This window comes from Rousettus aegyptiacus, unplaced genomic scaffold (assembly GCF_014176215.1).
Source record: "Rousettus aegyptiacus isolate mRouAeg1 unplaced genomic scaffold, mRouAeg1.p scaffold_m13_p_5, whole genome shotgun sequence".
Classification (NCBI taxonomy): Eukaryota; Metazoa; Chordata; class Mammalia; order Chiroptera; family Pteropodidae; genus Rousettus; species Rousettus aegyptiacus.
The window spans coordinates 114,349,192-114,367,992 of record NW_023416308.1 but is presented as its reverse complement, the minus strand read 5'-3'; the positions used below and the strand labels follow the sequence as shown (position 1 = coordinate 114,367,992).

The following is an 18,801-nucleotide window of genomic DNA, read 5'->3' as shown; positions in this document are numbered from 1 at the left end:
TCTGGGGGATAGCAGACGGCTGGGCCGGAGCGAAGGGCTGGACCCCGCAGGCGAAGGCTTTTGTGGGCTGAGCTTATAAGATGGGGCTTTGCCAGAAGGGCACTGGGGGCTCTGGGAGAACGAGGAGTGTCAGGCCCACCATGTCTCATGTGGAGCTTGAGTCGGGAGCCAGAGAGAAAGCTGCCATGGACATTCAGACAAGGAGGATGGCCTGGCGTGGAGAGGGGCAGAGGGAAGGGGAGGAGGGAACAGCACGGCCCGGTGTGTGATGAGGTGTGGGCAAGTGGGCCCCGGGTTTATCAACTAGGGCCCTGGAGCCCCATTCCTGAGAGGGGAGCCCGGGGGGTGGGGCAAGTTTGCAGGGAGTTCATTTGGGAATATGGAGCTGAGGTGGCCGCCAGAGCTCTCAGAGGACGGGGTTGGGCTGGGTGTGCAGACTTGGGGTCACGGGCTGGAGAAGGAAACAAGGAGCGTAAGTGAGGAGAGGGCTCAGGGGGCCGGCCCGCTAAGGGGCAGCGTGGGAGAAAAGGCAGGAAGGGTGGGGAAGGGGGTGGACTTGGCCACGAGGAGTTTCCGCAAGACACACTCACTCCCCCTTGGGGCGTTTCGATGCCCCCCCAAGCTGCCCCTCCTTGCCGAGCCCCTAAACCTGCCTTTACTCCGTGCAGCTTCAGGTAGAAGCAGTCGAGAGGCTTGAGGCCTTCGGGCGTCTTGACGTACTTGGGCTCGCCCAGCATGCCGATGTACACTGTCACCTGGAAGTGGTTCTTCTTTTGGCACACGAAGGCGTCGTCGCCCACCGAAAAGTTGAAACCCTTGTCGGCGTCCACACGGTAGGTGGGCATGGGCCTGGAGGGAGGGGAGGGTACTCACCGGAGTCCCCAAAGCCAGGCCTGGAATGCTGGTTGCCCCCCCCTACGTCTGTGTGCCAATTTCCTACCCTGAACCCCCACCGTTCACAGGGCTGCCTCCACGTCTCGGAAATGGAAACTGAGTCTCTGGAGGATCTGGGCTCAGGTCTGCTATCTCCACCCCGATTCTTTCCTGGGACCACCCTGCCCTGGGGATGTGGGAGGCGGGGCAAAAGACTCGAGGCCCACCAGATGGGAAGGAACTCTTGGCGGAGGGTGGGGGGCTGGGGGAGAAGGGGTGCTTTAAAGCCCCTCAGCACTCTTGGCTCTTTCCCAGAATGCTGCCTGAAGCCCCCTCCCTTATGGGGGATGGGGTTAGAGGGGATGGTCTGTGGAGCCTCACTGCGCCTGACAGCTGGTTGCCATGGAAACGGTGGAACCAGGCGCCGGCTCTGAGCTGGCCCAGCCTCTGCCCACCAGCTCACTCAAGCCCCCAAACATCCTCGTTCTGACTCCGCCGGGGTGGGGACAGGGGCACTGTGGGCAGCTAAACCCGACCTGTTTTCCCGTCTGTTGCTGGGAAAGTATTCCAAGTCTGGATCCTTTGGGGGACCTCCAGGTGTCAGGAAAGGGAGCGATCACTGGCCTACAGCTTGGCCGGCCCTCGCCCAGCTCCGCAGGCACAAGCAGTGCCCTCAGCGTCCAGTGCCTGCCTGGACAACGCTGGGCAGGGCGCAGGTTTCCACGTGTGGAAAAAGGACTTCGGGCCTGGCTAATGTCTACAGAAAGGCTAGGGGCTCACCACTTCTCCTTCCCGGGGCTCCACCCACCTGCCCGCCCCAGGGGAACACCCAGGAAGTACCAGCTTCCTGGCCCTGGCAAGGCTGGCCCAACATGGGTAGAAGTAAGATTGGGGAGTCCTCATCAGGCCATAGGGGCTAGATCCCCAAAGACTTCCACTCGAGCCTGGCAGGATTTCAAGGGACCCTTCGGCCACCACAGCAGCTAGACACACACACACACGCATGCACGCACGCACGCACGCACACACACACGACGTTTCTACCCCCTCCCCCCCAACGAATGCCATAGAGCCTGGGATGCCCAAATCTAGAAGGCTGGTCTCCCCTGTGAGAGGGCCCAAGTCCAGCCGCACTGCCCAGGCTCAGCAATGTCCAAGGTGAGCTGAAGAGAGCCACACCCCTCCCTGGCCTTCCTTGGAAGGGAGGGTAGTAGTCCCGCAATGCTCCTGGCCAGGCCAGGAAGCAAGTCCAGGTGGGTGCTGAGGAAGGGCAAGGAAAGCCAGGCAGCCTCTGACCTGGCCCTCCCCCACCCACCGGGACTCCCCACCTAGGAGGGGGCTGTTGGAAGGTTCCCCGCCAACACTCAGCTTCCTGCTACCTTCCTGGAATGCAGCAGGAGGAGGTGGAAGGGGTGGAGGGGAAGGAGGAGAAGGAGAAGCCAGAAAACACCCATCCACCACGTCTCCCTGACTCAGCCTCCAACGGCCCCTCTGTAGCAGACACCACCTTCTTAAGGGGGCCTCGGGCTAGCCCAGGAGTCAGGAACCTTGGTCGCCAGTCCTAGCTCCGTCCTGAGCCTGTCTGCTCAGCTGTAAAATGGACCGTACCCAGCAGGCCCCCAGGCTCTGCTCTAGGACCATGACGCCAGGACCAGGGGCCCCTGGGGGGGTGGCCAGGAGGTGTGGGGAGTCACACTGATCACTCACAGCTCCTTGTAGTTCGCATCGTATAGTGTCGCCCACTTGTTCTGCTGATGCGGTTGCCATTTGATGGACTGGTAGTTGGGGTCCAGGTAGGAGCCACTGAGGCTGTCATTGTCCTGCAGGAGACCTAGAGGGAAGGACCGCCTGTGTGGGCCCTGGGCCCCACTCCCCAACTTGAAGGGTTGGCTCCCTGCGGAGTCCAGCGGGCCAGCCATGTACCTGGTGAGGGTGCGCCTGGTGGGTGCCAAGGCGGCGTCTGGACCCGGGCGATGCTGAGAGGCAAGGAGCCAGGGCCTGGCGAGAGCGGGCCCTGGGGAGGCCAGGGCGGGGATGGGGCTCGCGCGGGGTGCGGAGGGAGGGCGGTCACAGTCCCGGGCTCCTGTTTGATCAATCCGTTCAGCATCTGGGCGTTGAGGGTGTTGGGGGGCGATTCAGAGTGTTTCCTCTTCTTAGAGGGGTGTGTGGGGAGCCTGGGGGGACAGAGGTGTGTGCTATGTGGGGCTGGCGCTCCCTGAGCCCACTCCCTCGGATAGAACCCTCCTCCCCTCGTCACCCTGTTCCTGCAGGATATGCCCAAAGCAGAGGACGCCTCCTACAGGAAGCCCATGGGCTTTGCCTCCTCAGTGGTCCCCCTGCGGTCCGTGTGGTCATTCCCTATTTCTGTCTCTCCTCCCTACCCCCCCAAACTGTGGCGTCCAGGAGGGCAGGAGCCACACCGGACTTGTCTGTGTGTCCCCGTCACACCCGACAATGGGCCTGGCACACGGAGCACTCGGAATCACTTGTGGAATGAACGAGGGGGCCTCTTCGCTGTGGTGTCCCCCTGGAGGACCCCTGGGTGTCCCCCTTTACAGTGAAAACTCTCCGGACAGCAGCCTGCGTGGTTAGGAACGAGCCCCAGAAGGCAGAGGGCCTGGGCCACAACGAACGGCAGGAAGGAGTTTCTTGGGAAGGCGGCTGAAGATTTGGGGGGGCTGTACCGTACCCCTCTTCCTTCTGGTTGACAAAACGTTTTGGCAGTGGAATCTTTCCCTGAACTAGGTCTTTCTCAAAAATCTCAACGTGTAAAACACAAACGGACGACTCTGCGGGCCGGAAGAGTCGTCAGCGTGGGGGGCTCGGCTCTCCATCTGGAACCTCCTCAGAAACCCGAGGACTCCGCGAGACAGCCGGAGAGTCGCTGGTGTCGGGGTTCAGGCCCCGACACTGGCCCTCCTAGTTCCACGCCTGGACAAGCACGACCCCCTCTCGGAGCCCTCGTTTACCCACGTGGGCCACGGGGCTGAGCATGGGGCCATGGCTGGAAATCCAGGCCGCCTTGCTGGGCCCGTGCAGACACATACGCCGACCCCTTCCCCTGGGGCCAGGGCCGTCTGCCCTTCCTGGGTTCATCCCTATCCCCACCTGCCTTCCGTCCTGCCTGCTGCTGCCCTGACCCCCCAGCCCATTTCCCCGCCCCAGGGGCGGCTGCCCACATCTTACTCAGCTCCGTGCTGCTGCAGCAGCTGGTGCAGCATCGGGGGCTGCTGGGTGTGGTGGAGATCGGCGGGCACCAGCCCCTGCCCCATGGCCGCGTAGGGGGGCATCGGGGGCTCAGCCTTCATGTACAGGTCCCGCTGCAGGATGGGGTAGTGAGGCGGGGGTGGAGGGGGGCCTGGCAGGTGGGCTGGGGGTGGGGGCGGGTGCTCTAGGCGGGAGGGCAGTCCCACATGGCACAGGGTCTCAGGGGTTATGGTGCGCAGAAGGTGGGGGTCTGCAGGAGAGAAGGGGGGCTGGCGTCAGAGACCTGCCTCACTTGAGGCCCCTGGCACGACCCCTGCGGGGTCTCCCGATTCCCGCCCCGCCCTAGGCCAAGCCTGGGGGCTGCCCTCCCACCAGCTCCACGTGGGAGAGGAATCGGGCACCCTAGAATCTGGCCACTAGAGGCCTGGGCAGGGAGGCAAGCCCTGGTCCAGGGGTTGGCGGCCTTTTACCCCCTCCTCATCAGCTCCTTCCCCTGGGCCGAGCTAGCCCTGCTACGGGAGGAGGTCCCAAACCCCCAGGCTCTCCCGAAGCTCTTCTCAGGCCTGACCCTCCCCTGGGCTTCAGGAAGGCGGCTCCTGGACCCCCAGCACAGGCCTGCGATAGCCTCCTCCCTCCAGCAGCCCCTCTACCGGGTGTCTAGGGGCCAGCCCCCCAGCCTGAGGGGGAGGCCCCAGCTCCCTTTGTTCCCCAGGAGGCATTCCAGAGATGTTTTTGGTAAGATAAACAGAACTCTTGACCCCTCTCTGGGCTGTGGGGAGACAGCTGCCCGCCCATGATCTTCCTGCTCTTGGCCACCTGGGGGCCACAGCACCTTGGAGCACCCCTCAAGGTGAGGTGGGCCCGGCAGCCAGTGAGCTGGTGAGGCCTGTGCTCAGGCTGCAGACGGGGCCTTCCGCAGCCGGCCACTTACCGCCGAAGGGCACGTCCATGATGGCGCAGGAGGGCAGGCGGGTGGCATCGCCGGCAGGGACACTTGCTCAGAGGCAGGGCCAGGCTCCCCTCCCGCCCGCCGGGAAACAATAGCCAGCGCCAGGGAGTATTTGACCAGCGATAATCTGGGCCTGTTGGGCAGCCGCTGGCCCCCTCCCTCCCTTGCTCCCTCCCTCCCCGATAAGGCCGCCCCAACCACTTGCCCAAACCCCAGAGGGGGAGGGCGGTGCCCGCTGCACTCACCATTCACCTGCTGCGGGGAGTAGGCCTCAGAGCCCGAGTCTGGGGGCGAGTCCGGCAGTGTGCTGCGGGAGGGGAGGAAGGGGCTGTTGGGAGGGCCGCTGAGCCCCTGCCTTTAAGCCAGGCGGCTCCTCTATGAGGTGGGGTCTCAGAGACCCCAGAGGCTGGAGGCACCCTTAGGCGCATTTCTCTGTACGAGCCACCTTGAGGTGCCTGACAGGGCTAGGGGCTCTCCTGCCCAGCATCCCTTCAGACCTACTGGGAGCTTGGGGGCCAGTCACCAGTGCCCCTGATGATGACGTAAACATTCAAGGGCTCTGTCCCCAGGCTAAGGGGCCAGGCCTGCTCCTCCCTTCTTGTACCCACTGAAGCCCTCATTTCCTAGAAACATGGGCTCCTGGGGGGCTGGGCCTGGGGAGCCTCAGTACGTCACTGGAGGCTGCCCCACCAGAGGCAGGTGTGGGCTGGGCAGGGAGCCAGCCCCCTTGGGCCTGGGTTTATTTTTTTCTTACAGGTTTTATCAGTGGTTCCAGTGAAAGACAAACTCAACCCTGAGAGGTCAAAACGTCCTGCATGAACCCTGTGCTCGTCCACTGAGGGGTAGGCTGTGCTCACATGGGGATCCAGCTCTTCGGCCATCCCCGGTCCCCACGTTGGGAGACCCTGCCCACCGCTATGCCTAGGCAGCTGCCCCAGGTGGTCGAGCCATCATGGACACAGCCAGGGGCTGATCCCAAAGTCCCTGTGCTCCCATGGACAAACCACCCGCCCAACCCTGCAGGCTCTGTGAGGATGACAGGAAAAATGATAAGTGCTGGGGACCGAACCCTCGCTTCGGCCCCCGAGGCCCCTCGCGTGGACCCGGCCTCTCCGGCTCCACGTCTACCATCTCCCGCCTGCTCCCTGCACTTCCCCGACAGTGGCCTTGGGTTTCTCGAGTGTGTCAAGGTCTTTCACACCCTCAGGTCCCTGCAACCAAATGCCCCAAGTTCATCAGGTCTCATGTTCTTTCCTTGTGGCTCCTCACGCTCCTCAGTGTGGTGATTAATTGATTGATACCTCCCTCCCTGGATAGGTCGCAGGACCCACAGCAGCAGGGACGTGTCCGCCTTGTTTGCCACCTAGAACAGGGTCTGGCAGGCACGGGGCAGTGAAGGTCCAGGCCAGAGTCCCTGTGTAGCTCTGGACAAGCCCTCTCCCTGAGACATGGCCCCAGAGGGCCATTAGAATCCTGCTATGAGCAGAAGCAGACCTTTCCTCGAAGGCTGGTTTCGGGGTCCCCCAGGAGCAGGTTACCAGGGACAGTTGATGAGCACACACAAAAGCATGGGGTACAGCAGCGGGCCCCCAGCAGGTGCTTATTACACGTTAGTTCTCTTCCCTCCTTTCAGGGGCTGTAAATTAGAGACAGCCTCTCGGCCTCAACCCTCAAGCAGATGTCTGCCTTTTGCAGCTCACCCTGGCACCCCAGCTCGCCTCCCTGCTCAACCCCTGTAAGCCGGGAAATAGCTACCACCCGCTCCCCACGCCAGCTCCTCCTCTGTGCTACCTCGCTTTATTTCCACAGTCCCCTGGAGGGGGGAGCATTTGGGGCTCACTTTACAGAGAGGCTGCTGAGGCCCTGACTGAGGTGGTCCCTCCCCAAGCCAGCAGCCTGGCTGGCCATAGGAGCCGGAAGCGGAGCTGGGCCATGAATGGTGTCATGCTCCCAGCACGGATGATCATTCTTCCGCCCAGAGACAGGGTCTCTGCCCCTGGCTGGAGAGCCCAGAACTTTCTCTGAGCCCGCGTTCCCTGCCTCTCCTCATCAGCACATGTCTGTGGGCTGTCCTGGAGTCTGGCTGGGCTGGTGGCCGCCTAGAACCAGGCCCAGCCTGAGCCCTTGAGTCAGGCAGCCAGTGTGGACTTCTCTGACGTGTGCTGGGAGGAGGGTCTGGGAGGCTGGCGTGGATGTGGGGAACTTCAAGCACCTGCGGCCACAGTAAAGAGCGGCTACATGCACAGGTGAAGTGGACGGGGCTGGCGCAGGGAGGGCAGTGCGCGTGCCTCCGTGTGTGCACACGTGTGTGGGCGTGTGCGTGTGCACTGCTGTGCATGCATGTGTAGTCGTTCCTACGGAGGTAAAGTCACGGCCTCCGGTCTCACCCCTTCCTGCCGGCTCTCAGAGATTGTTCTAGCACTCACGTCAGCCCTCATCACTCCCTGCTCAGAACCCTCCATGCTGCCCACAGAACAAAGCCGAGAGTCCCTCCTCAGCCTGGCCCTCGGCCCTACCCCCCTTACAGGGCAGCGCCCTCACCACTGCCAGGCCTTGGCCAGCTCCTCCCAGGCCCACGCCCTGCCTGCCCCCGGGCCTCTGCTTCTAAACCCCCCTCCCCGGCCATGCTCCCTGCCCTCACTCACCCTGGGGCATAGGGAGCCTTGGGCTCAGCCTTGATGGGGGGCCCAGAGCCCCCCAGGAAGGGCTTGGGAGCGATAACCAGGCCATTGTTGTTGTTGCAGTTGAGTGGGGCGCTGTAGCTCGGGGGTGGGAGGGGGCCGTGGCGCCCCGGGGAGGGTCCACCCCCCGGGGGGCTCAGGTGGTGGACCCCGCTGGAGCCGGGGATCACTGGCTGCCCGTGGGGGTAGGAGGCCGCACTGGCTGGAGCAGAGATGTCAGGGAAGCAGCTGCGGAGAAGGGAGGAAGCTCAGCACCAGCCAGGACCCCAGCCCGTCCCGGGGGCCCCCACCCGCAGGCCAGCCGAAGACTGCAGAGGGGTCAGCGGCTGGGGAAGGCCCAGCGGCAGCTGTCAGAGGCGGGGCCCTGCCACACCTCCCAGGTGAAAGGCGGCTGCGGCCCTCTGGCCGGGGGTGGAGCCGAGGCTGTCCTAGGGCCACTCACAGTTCCGAGGCATCCTCCCTGCTGATGTACTCCTCCAGGATGCTCGTGTCGATGTTGGAGGGCTCCAGGGCGCCGTTGATGTCGTGGCCTGCAGGGGAGGGACAGATGTGAGCTGGGGAGGGGCGCGGCTCCTAGGCCTCTGGGCCCTCTGAGACCTACGCCCCGGGCTCCTCCCCACCTGCGCGTCCATCTCTGTTGGGGAGACGCCTCCATCTTCTCCCACCTGAAGGCACTGACCTCCCTCAGCCCACAAAGCCACCTGGAGTCTCCAAGGAGAGGAAGGGCCCAGAGTGCGGATTTGGGATGGACAGGCCGATTCCTGCCTTCCGTACTCCATTCTAGCTCTTGACATGAGCTAGTCCCTTCCTTGCATCTATACAATGGGGTAATCATCCCTTGTCCTGTGGGGTGCTCTGAGGAGCAAACGAGGAGCTTTATGGAGTCTAGTGCCCAATGGAGGCCCATCACCCGCGGTGACTCTGTCCTGCCCTGTCCTCCAGGAGGCAGTCAGTTTCAGATGGCCCAGCTGGTGGGTGCCGAGGAGCACGTGGCCCGGCTGGCTGAACCACACATCCTGGGGGTGCCCATGGGCTGCACCCCAGGCCCCAGCTGCAGACCGAGAGGGAATGGAGATCAGAATCAGGAGTGCCCAGCCCAGCCCAGCCTACGCTCATCCATATGCCCATCACCTCATAAAGGGGTTGGGGTGCCTAGCCCTGGTTTTGCAGAGGCGAGAGGACCAGAGAGGTAAGGGCTCCGCCTGGCCTGGCCTCACAGCAGGGAAGTGATGGCGGCCTGGTATCCGCTCCTCCACCCAGCCTCTCCCGGGCCCTCCTCACTGGCCCCGGCCCTAGGGACAGGAGGGGCTCGCAGAAAAGGCCTCTTCTGCAGGGAGGTGCTAACCTTTCCCCTCCCAAGGTCACCTTGTGGGGGGAGCCGGAGGGCGGGTGATAAGGGGGCTGACGTGGGAGAGCGGGAGATGCGTCAACCCCGATAATGGAGGAGAGCCCCACCCACTGCTGACCTGAGCTCGCCTGCCCCCCGAGACAGAAGGTGCCCTCCCACAGGTCCCTGGACCCTGAGTCTGGGGTCTGTACTTTATGCCCCCTCCCCTGGTGAGCCCTGGGAACAGCCACTCGGTCAGGTCCAGGAACAAACCCTGGCTCACCTCCTCCCTGCTGTGTGATACTGGGCAGGTCACGTACCCTCTCTGAACCTCGGTCTTCTCATTAGTAAAATGGGGACGTGAAGGAATAATGCTTTACAGGGTCGTTGTGAGTATGGAACAAGTTAAGGTACGTAAGGTACCCGGCACAGCGTGAGCTCTCAGCCAACAGAATGGCTGTCCTCACTTCCCAGTCCTGGGAGCGCTGGGGTCCCCAGGAGCCCCCCACCCGGGCCGCTCCCTCGCCTCAGCTGGCATTTCAAGAATGCTGAGCCCCGCTTAGGTGATTAATGAGTGGCTAAGCCCTCCTAGGAGTCACGCGCTGCCTGAGACAGGCCCTCCTGCTGCCCCCACCCTGGCTCACCCAGCCGAGAACAAGGGACACCCAGCACGCACCACCAATGGCCGTCCAGGGCCCCGTACAGCCAGGGCGAGAGGAGCTTCTCAGGCCGGGGCTCATCAGTCTGCATGCTGAGGTTCTAGAACTGTCCAGCTCTGGCTCTGCCCACAGCCTGGGCGGTTAACCAAAGATCCCATTTACTGAGCACCTACTGTGTGCCTGGCACTTTCGGGGCCACGTACATGAACAAATCGTAGTTTGTTACATGCGAGGCATCCCGCGGGCCCTTCGTGGGCAGCGTGACACTTAATCCTGCCAACCTGTGACGGGGACAATAACAGTGACAGCGCATGACACGGACTCCCCGCCAGGCCCCGCACTACTCTAAGTGCTTTACGGGTCCACCTCCCGATCGCGCCTGCAGGCTCCATGTTTCTAGCATCGATCATTCCCTCCCTCAAGGCGACACGGCGCAAAGTCAAACGCAGGCGCGGGGCCCTCACTGCAAGGGGTAAGGTGTAACTGGTGCCCACTGAGACTTCCTTGCCGTCCTGGGCAGCCCAGCCTGATGGGCTGGGGGAGGTTCTCGAGGGAGGATCCAACGTGGGAGATGGGCAGGGAGGGGGTCCTGAAGTATCACCCCACCCTGGCCGCTGAGGCTGCAAGTTTTTGAGACTGAACTTGGAATCTCCAGTGAATGATGGGGTGATGGAGTCATGGTGTTGCTATTTATAACAGGCCAGGCCCCCTCCTCCCCTCCTCCTCCTCCTCCTCTTCCCCTGGCCAGGAGTGTTCCTAATCACCCCTAATCCTCCTGCCCACCTCCCCTGGGATACGGGGCCTCAGGCGGAGGCATCCTGGGAGACCCTAACGAGAACCAGATGTGGCTGGGGGAGGAGAGACCCTCCCGTGCCAGGGGCCGGGTGGACGGGAGGGTGCGGGAGGGAGGAGGGAGCCACCGGGGCAGGGTAGGGGTGGGCCACTGGTGGGAGAGAAGTTTGAGGTTTGGGGGCTGGGGGCCTCCTGAGGAACGCTGACCACGTCTTCTTCTCTGGGAGCCCTCGAGGCCTGCCCGGTTTTTGTCCCCACACGGCCCGGCCTAAAGGGTCCAGCCACCAGGCAAATGCCCCCAGCCTGCCCCAGGTGCCACACTGAAGATTTCTAACCAAACATTCTAGGGTGGGCGTAGAGGCTCGTGGGAGCCTAGAGATTCCTGAGGCTGGGGCAGAGCCCCCAGGAACCCAGGAGGAAGGCAGGGCCCCTCGACACACTCTTGGGGGTTCTCCTCCCCCACCGCTCCCAAAAGAGCCCTGGAACATTGCTGAGCCAACAGATACCTGTGAGCAGGAAGCTAAGTATGTCTCCTGCTGATCCTCAAGACCTACCTCCCTGGGAGGTGGAGAGGCTGCCCGAGGTCCCACGACCAGAACATGGCACCACCAGGTCGCAAACCGGCATGCCTGCCCTCCCCACCCACAAACCCTTCAACAGCTTCCCCCTGCTCAGGGTGACAGAGCCCTCCTCGGTCCGAGGCCTGGCATGGTCAGCCCCCGCCTGCCCCCACGGCCTCCTCTCCCGCCCTAGTTCTTCTCCCTGAAGCTCTCCCTGGTCCAGCCCCCCGCCTCATTCCATCCTGGGTCCAACCCCGCCTCCCCTGCACACCAGGGCCTTTGCACACGCTCCTCCCTCTGCCAGAGAAAGCCCATTCCTGCTCCTTCTTTAGGTTTTGGCTTAAATTCCTCCAAGAGGCCATCCCTTACTCTCCCATCCTCCTGAGTGGCAGCCTCTGTTCTCCTTGCTCATCAGGCTCCCTGCTCTCCTGCCTCCCAGGTGGGTGGGGGGGTCTCTGTCCAACGCCGGCCCACCGTCCACAGCTCACACTCGCCGGGCGATCGCTCTGTGCCCAGCCCCACGCCGCACGCTTTCTAGGGCTCATGTTTAATTCTCACAACAACCCTATGGGGTAGATGGCTTTCTGGGTCTCCATTTTACAGACGAGGAAATGGAGGCTCAGAGAGGATAAACACCTTGCCATTGCTTACAGGTGGGGGCACTGTCTGGGGAGAGCTCAGTCTCTCTGTCGCCTAAGCATCCGCGCCTACAGTAGGCACACAATAAACGTGCATGGAATGAATGAGCAAAGTGGCAAGCGGAACACTGGGCCTGGGCCTGCTTGGGTCTGGGGACGTCGGCCAAGCTGTGCTGTGGTCAGGGGTCAGGGCTAGACAGGGCCCCTCCAGGTACCGTCCCTGCCCCGCCGAGCCATGTGCCCCAGCTGCTCCTCATTAATTAGGTCCTTTATTACCTGCTTTTAACAGGAGCCAGACACTGCCCGTCCCAGGCGGGCTGGGATCGGGGCTGGGGGAGGGAAGCCCCCCCCCTTCTCCTCTCTCCTCTTCCCCTTCTGCCCAGCCACCCAGCTGGGCAGAAGGGGAACCAAGGGGCTGGAGCCAGGTGCGGGATGAGAGCGGGCGGGGGCCCAGGTGGTCCTCAGCCCTGGACCCCTCCCTTCCCCTCCTCCTCCTGCTCATGCCCATCACTGCCCCCCCCCCACCAGCTGTGGCCACTGGCTGAGTCTAGGCCATTGTCCTGGGGGACGGGGGAGGGTGGGGACCCGGCACAGTGGGTGGCTTGTGCCCTGCCCACACCCTCCCCCCTGCCCGTCAATGGGGCACTTGTCAATTCATGCCCCAAACATGGCGGAAATCCCGCCAGCCACGTGGCCATGGGCAGGGCAGGCCAGGGCCCAAGGGTGCTGGCCAGGCCTAGCTGACGTGAGCCCAACAGAGCATGGGGCCCGAGCCTCTCCGTCCAGTGCCCCGCATGTCCATCCTAGGTGTCACAATCTGAGGGGTGCCCTGACACTAAGCAATGGCAGGGGGTCAGGGTGGTAGTGGTCAAGGGACTGCCCACCTTGGCACCCCCATGATGCCCCAAGGGACCGCGGGGGTCAAAGAGGCCCGGGTGCTCATGCGAGCCGCCTGTTCATTGCTGTGACGCTCAGCAAGTGACCTGCCCTCCCTCGGTCTGGCTTCCTTCCCCATCGCTGGGGCGGGGAACCCAGCATCTTCAGGGGGAAGGTGGGAGAGCGCCTCGCCCCCGGGAGACCATGCCTCGGTCAGTGTGAACCGCCGTTTCCGTCTCTCTTGGGCCCCCTATCTCCTTCCCTGCCCCACCGACCCCCATGCGTCTCCACCTTGCTGCACATCAGCTCCAGGGGGCGTCGGAGAGGGCCTCGCACCTTCGTCTGAGCCCCTCTGAGGCACGGCCAGTACCATGCTGTCATTCTGGCACATGAACGGCACAGTCTGGCCTCCAGGCCCTGGCTCTAGCCATCACCTCCTGCCCATGGGGCAAGCCTTCTCTGACTGCCTGCCTGCCCCAGCAGCCCCTCCTCAATCACCCCAGTCACAGAGGGCCCCCAGTGCTGAGGCTTGTCTCCCAGTATGGACTGAGCTAATCAACGTGCTCCAAACTAGTTCACACTGGGACAGGGCACTGTGGGCTCTCACCTCCTTTGGTTTGGCTTTCTATCTTTATTAATATGATCTCTGATTAATATGATAACTGCTAGCTGTCCCTGCTTCAGGCTTCATCTTGTGTCCAGAGCCTTCTCACTCGAAATGCCTTTAGATCAGACGCTTGATTCTGTAAGCTACCCTTTGCATCTCTGCATCGAATCCTCAGTTAGCCTCGGGCTAAATGACAGGGATGTGGCTCTCCCGTCACTGCCATCAGGCCTTAAATCTGAGCCGCAGTTATCTTTGTTCCCTCTCTACTTCTTGCTAAAAAATGCAGACGATTCCCACTTCCTGCCTGCAGAAACCCATCTCCTACACGGAGCCTGGGTCTAGCCACCCTTGAGTTATAGCTGTTTCCTCCTCTAGTCCCGCAAGGTGGCTACCCTGTCCTCACGTCGAGACAAGACTGAACCCACAGCCCTAAGACGCTCCCCAGCCAGGTCCAACAGCAGCTGCGAGGTGTTCTTAGGGAACCCACATCAGTGCCCAGGAACCTCCGCTTTGCTTGGGGATCCATAGGGCCGAGTTAGCACCCACTCAACACCCCCAGCCCCCTCTGACAGGGACCAGGGCAGGCGAGTAACAGCCTGCAGCTTGGGGTGGGGGCAAGTGTCCTCTGGGCTTACCCATTCCCGTCTGTGTTTACACACGGGCATGTCCCACACGCATGTGTGTACACAAGGACATTGTCCCAGGCATGCATCCACTGACACACGTGATTGTGCACATGAAACACACACACACACACATGTACAGTGGCACACCCCTCCCACGCTGGCACACATGTGTGCACACGCCAGCATGTTCCACATGTGTTCATCCGCTTAAATGATTATTTACTGAGCATCCTCATGCGTCAGGGACCATGCCGGGCTCTGGTGATGCTGCAGAGGACAAAACAGACAAAACCCCCTGCCCGCATGGAGCTGACAGTCTGGGGGCAGAGTCAGGTGGCAAGACAGATCGATGAAATCCATAACATTTCAGGAGGTGACAAATGCTATGGAGAAAACGAAGCAGGGAGAGGAGGTCGGGGTGCAAGGAGAGCGGGGAGGAATTGCGCTTCTAAGCAGGATGGTCGGGCCAGGTCCCATGCGCACAGACATGAAGGAGGTGAGCCACTGGATGTCTGGGAAGAGCATTCCGGGTGGTGAGGAGCCAGTGCAAAGGCCCTGAGGCACGAGCATGCTGGTGCCTGTCCACCTCTCCGCGCGCCACATAGACTTGTTCACGCACGCACACCTGTACACGCACGCACACATTTTGCCCTTCCTTCCCTTCCACTGACCCAAAGGCAGGCCCGGGCCAATGTATCTCCGCATCGGCTCTAGCTGGAGACAGCTCTAACTGAGCAAACTCTGTCAAGACCCCCAAGTGCCCTGCCAAAGGCAGCCCCTCCAAGCTGGTTGGGGCCCCACCAGGCCCCAGAAGGGAGAATCACAGAGAGAAGAGAGTACAGGAGACTGAGAGATGAAGAGGGGAGTAAGGGAGGGAAGGGCCCCAAATTCCACAGAGGGTGTGTTTGTGCATCATGGGGGCTGGAGGGGTCTAAGGCAGATGGGCGGAGAACTTTCCCACTGATGCAGCCTGGAGGTGGGTGTGAGACGGGGGGATGCCCTGGAGCCCCCCCCCCATCCATAGTCTATGCCAGCGGAGGCTCCGGACCCAACTGTACCCCGACCTGGCATTTAGCCCTTCCTTCCCCTCCCACTCCAGGCCTTTGGCACTCTTGGGGTCTCACTGCTTACGTTATACAATCTTGACCATCTGAGTGGGGGCTCAGAGATCCGGGCGTGAAGGGGCTGGACGGAAGTACATAGCACAGCCACCAGTGATGAATCAGGACCCCTGGCTTACAAGGAGGAGAAGCCCCCCTCCCTAAGCCACTCCTGGTTGGCACTCCCCTGTGCCTAGCTGCAAGTCAGGAGACCCAGATCCTGTCCCAGCTCTGTCATGGCCCCCCTGAGTGAGCCCGACACATCACCTTCCTCTCCTGCCTCAGCACCCACTCTTGGAAATGAGGGGGTACCATCTGCACCCCCACTGAGCTGCAGGAGCCCCTGGAGACAACGTGTGCAAAAACCTCTGGGCTGGGTACAGCAGGTAAAAATAAAGGACAAGGACGGTCAAGTCCCTGCCCCCTTGCCCGCCGGCCCAACCCCGAGTTTTGAATCTCTGAGGTGGAGGGTGGGGTGGGAGGCTCCAGGAACCAGGAGCAGGCACAGGACCCGGCAGGGCCACACCTGGCATGGAGCAGGGGCCCGTGCAAACAGAGAGCGTGCTCCACGAGGCTAACGGTTTCCCCTCATCGCGAGAACAAGTGGCCCAGAAAAAGTGAGGGCCTCTCTCAAGGCACACAGCACCAGCCACAGGCCTCACTCAGAACAAGCTGGGGGACATTGACCTACCCTGCGGACCAGTAAGTGCTCAAAGCGAGGACGTAATATCTGCCGTGAGCCTGCGGGTCTGGGCTGTGCGCCCAGATCCTAACCACAGCCCAGGCTGCCACACCTGTGAAGCCGGGCGCTGCACGAGGCCCCTCGCAGGCCCCGGGTCGCCCAGGAACCCTGAGCAGTAGGCACTGCGACCACGACTGTATTCCCGTTTCACAGAGAGGAAAATGGAGGCACAAGGTGGTGCAGAGACAGGCCCAGAGAAGGACCGCGGGGGAGCCTCAGAGCTGGGGACAGACCCTGGCAGCACACCCCGTGAGCGCATGCGACCACTACACCGTCCGACCCCTGCCGCCCACCGAGGGGCTACTGGACCCACTGGCAGCAGGGGCTGGAGACTCTGAGGTGGGAGAGGAGGCCCCCTTACCCCATACACACATCCAGGCTGGGAGGGAAACTGAGGCCCAGAGGGGAAAGCCAGGAGGAGGAAGAAGGTGGAAAGGAAGGGCAGTCGGCCTGTGTGGGGCGGGGCCACTCCATTTAGGATTCAGTTAATGATTTCTGCTCCCTGTCCTTATCAGAAGGGCAAAGTCCAAGGGCAGCAGCCAATCAGTGGCCCGCTGGGCTGTTACCCAGCAGGCTCTGCTGCCAGGGCCCCCCTCGCTCTGTAAGCCTTTGGGAGTCAGGGAGTGGGGGCCAGGTCCCCGGGAGGAGGCCATTCTGCCCACAGCCGCCTGTCTTCCCCCCAAACATTCTGCTTGGCCCTGCTTAAGGCTCCAAGGGGCCCTCTGCCCAGGCCCCCAGACTCGGGAAAGGCCCTGAGGCCAGCAGGTGGGAAACCGCCTGCTCCTATCCCCGGCACTGACACCCTAGCCAGCTTCCTGGGGTGCCCCCCGCCTCTGTTCACATAAGTATTGTTGCCTCCATCGACCCTGAGAACATTTCCTGCTCCTCCCCACCATGGCCCTGCACTGGGCGTTGGGAACAAGGGGATGAGTCAGACCCCCCACTACCATTTCCCTTCCAGCTGGACTCAGGACCTGGGTGAGACAGGAGCCCTTCCCAGGGCTCTGGGTGGACCCGGGAGGCACCCCATCTCATCTCCTTGGGAGTCAGGAGTCTAGCTGCCTCCCCCGTCTACCTGCTCCCTGGGTCAGACAGACAGGCTGACACAGGACACAGTGCCGTCCATCACACATACCGGCCAGCCCCAGCCTCCTGTCCAGGGGGGGCGTCTTCTTCCACAGCCGTCAGTGGGACCCCTTCCTGCCCTCAGGAGGCAGAGATGCTAGTCCCTATTGGGAGGCCACCCTCCCTCCCCCAAGGCGCCAGTGGCAGGAGAGACGGCAGGGACCTGGGTGTCAGCTCTGGGGAGCACTGGCTAAGACCCTTCTCTTGGATCCTGGGTAAGGGGGCCAATGCCACCCCTGCCCCCATTCCAGAGCGGGGGAAGGAGTGGCTTTCAAACCAGGATCCTGGTGCTCTGGAGGGCTGTGAGGAGCTCACCCCCGTGTCCATTGGGAGGCCATGAGTGTCTTTTTTATGCATGGAAAAAAAAAAATCACATGGGAAGCCCCATCTCTGGTCCAACGCGCCTGCTCACCCAAGAGGGGACATGAGGCCAGAGAAGGGAAGTCACCAGCCCAAACTGCCCATCAGGTCTGGAAGGGGTGAAAACCCAGCTTCCCATTGCCAGCCCTGGTGGGGCTCTAGAGACTGCGTGGAGGTCCCTCAGCCTTTCGGTGGCCTTTCTAGTACCTGCTGGAAGCCCAGTTCTCCTCGGTCTCTAAAGCTTCCTCCACACCTGCCTGCTGTCTGGGGGCACTGGCTGCTCACTGAAGCCCCATGTGCCCCCAGAGCCAGGGGCAGCCTCTTCCCCCTCCATGCCCCTTCCCAAGGCTGAGACGAGGCTCATCAGAGCTGATGGCATCGTCCAGACCTCTGCCACCTCCTCCTGTCTTGCAGGTGAGGGAACAGGGTCCAGAGCGGACGAGCGCTCTGCACAGGGTCACACAGCTCTTGGTGTCTGAGCCTTCACCGAAACTCTAAGGCCTTCGGACACTGCCTTTCCCCTGTCCCTGACCAGGCTTTGGGAGTCCAAGGCCTCAGCCCATGAAGGCGACGAGGAGTACACACCTGCCGCCGAGACCCTGTTACCTGCTCGGAGCCAGTGCATCGTGCCTGAAGGGTCCCCTCTCTGCAGGCCCTGTGCCCGCCGAGCTGGGCAGCTGTAGCCTCCCTCCAGGGGATTAGCTGGGCAGTCACGGGGGCCCGGCTGTACCAGCCTCGAGGGGGCCGCCCTGTCCCAGCCTCCCACCCAAGGCCCAAAGCGCCTTAGCCCCCAGCCCACCACCCCGGGGTGGGCACAGCCTGGCCCACCTGCAGAGGGCTGGACCAGGACATGTGCCTGGTACGTCTAGAGAGTATGTCGTATTAATCAGATGAGGGGCCCTGATGAGCCCCGGAGTGGAAAGCATAGACCCTGCCTCCTGTACCCACTGTCCAGAAGGAATGATCAAGGCAGAGTGGGGACCAGATGAGAACTCAGGTGTCCCCAGCCCCAAGTACGAGAGCACACACAGTTCCCACACCCTCGAGAACAACACGTCCACATGCAGAAAAGCACAGCTTCCTGCCCCCGGCACGTCACACATACACTCAGGAGCACACTCAGACCTCGCCTCTCCAAGGTGCTTCCTAACACCCACGCTGGGTGCCACACGGCACTGCCCACCCGACTCCCTGCCGGGCCATCCCCTCCCGCGTGGCCCCAGAGACCCCAGCCCTAGCACCCACCCCACCTTCCCTCCATCTCAGGCTCTGGGAAGATTTCTCCAGACCCTGGCTCCCTCCTGGCCCTGCTCAGGCGGGCAGCCGCACACCCCCCTGCTCCCCACAGACATTCTTGAGTCTCCTCTTATCTCTCTGGAGGGAGCAGCGTAGCCTCCCCGCCAGGCCAGCCGCATGGCTGAGCCGTGGCGTCAGCCCCCACCCCCACGGGCAGGAGGGAAGGTTTGGCTCAGGAGACGGGAACCTGGGCCAGCCAGGCCCGCCCCTCTGCCAGGGCCCAGGGTTCTGGGGGAGGAGGCGTCGGGATATCGGCCTGGCCCACAGGTCATCTGGGGTAGTAACAGGCTCAGGGCACCCCAAAAGAGCATACCCCAAGCCAGGACTATGTCCCCTTCCCACCTCCCCAGGAGCCCCCAGTCCCTATAAGACCCCTGGAGGGC

The 18,801-nt window shown here is 62.5% G+C and overlaps 1 protein-coding gene across 13 annotated transcripts in view; it reads right to left on the bottom strand.

Annotated features, from left to right (window-relative positions):
• Positions 1-18,801, bottom strand: part of MYRF (myelin regulatory factor) — a 33,878-nt gene that overhangs the window by 13,140 nt on the left and 1,937 nt on the right. For 10 of the 13 annotated variants that reach the window (XM_036220392.1, XM_036220394.1, XM_036220400.1 and 7 more), the window contains exons 2-8: positions 8,153-8,240; positions 7,675-7,938; positions 5,275-5,336; positions 4,060-4,330; positions 2,797-3,047; positions 2,581-2,704; positions 654-849 (exon numbers count right to left, since the gene is read on the bottom strand). In XM_036220392.1, coding sequence (XP_036076285.1) covers positions 654-849; positions 2,581-2,704; positions 2,797-3,047; positions 4,060-4,330; positions 5,275-5,336; positions 7,675-7,938; positions 8,153-8,240 — 1,256 coding nt within the window. Of the gene's footprint in view, positions 1-653; positions 850-2,580; positions 2,705-2,796; positions 3,048-4,059; positions 4,331-5,011; positions 5,115-5,274; positions 5,337-7,674; positions 7,939-8,152; positions 8,241-18,801 lie in introns of those variants that run through there. The other 3 variants (XM_036220398.1, XM_036220399.1, XM_036220401.1) reach the window with 3 other exon arrangements.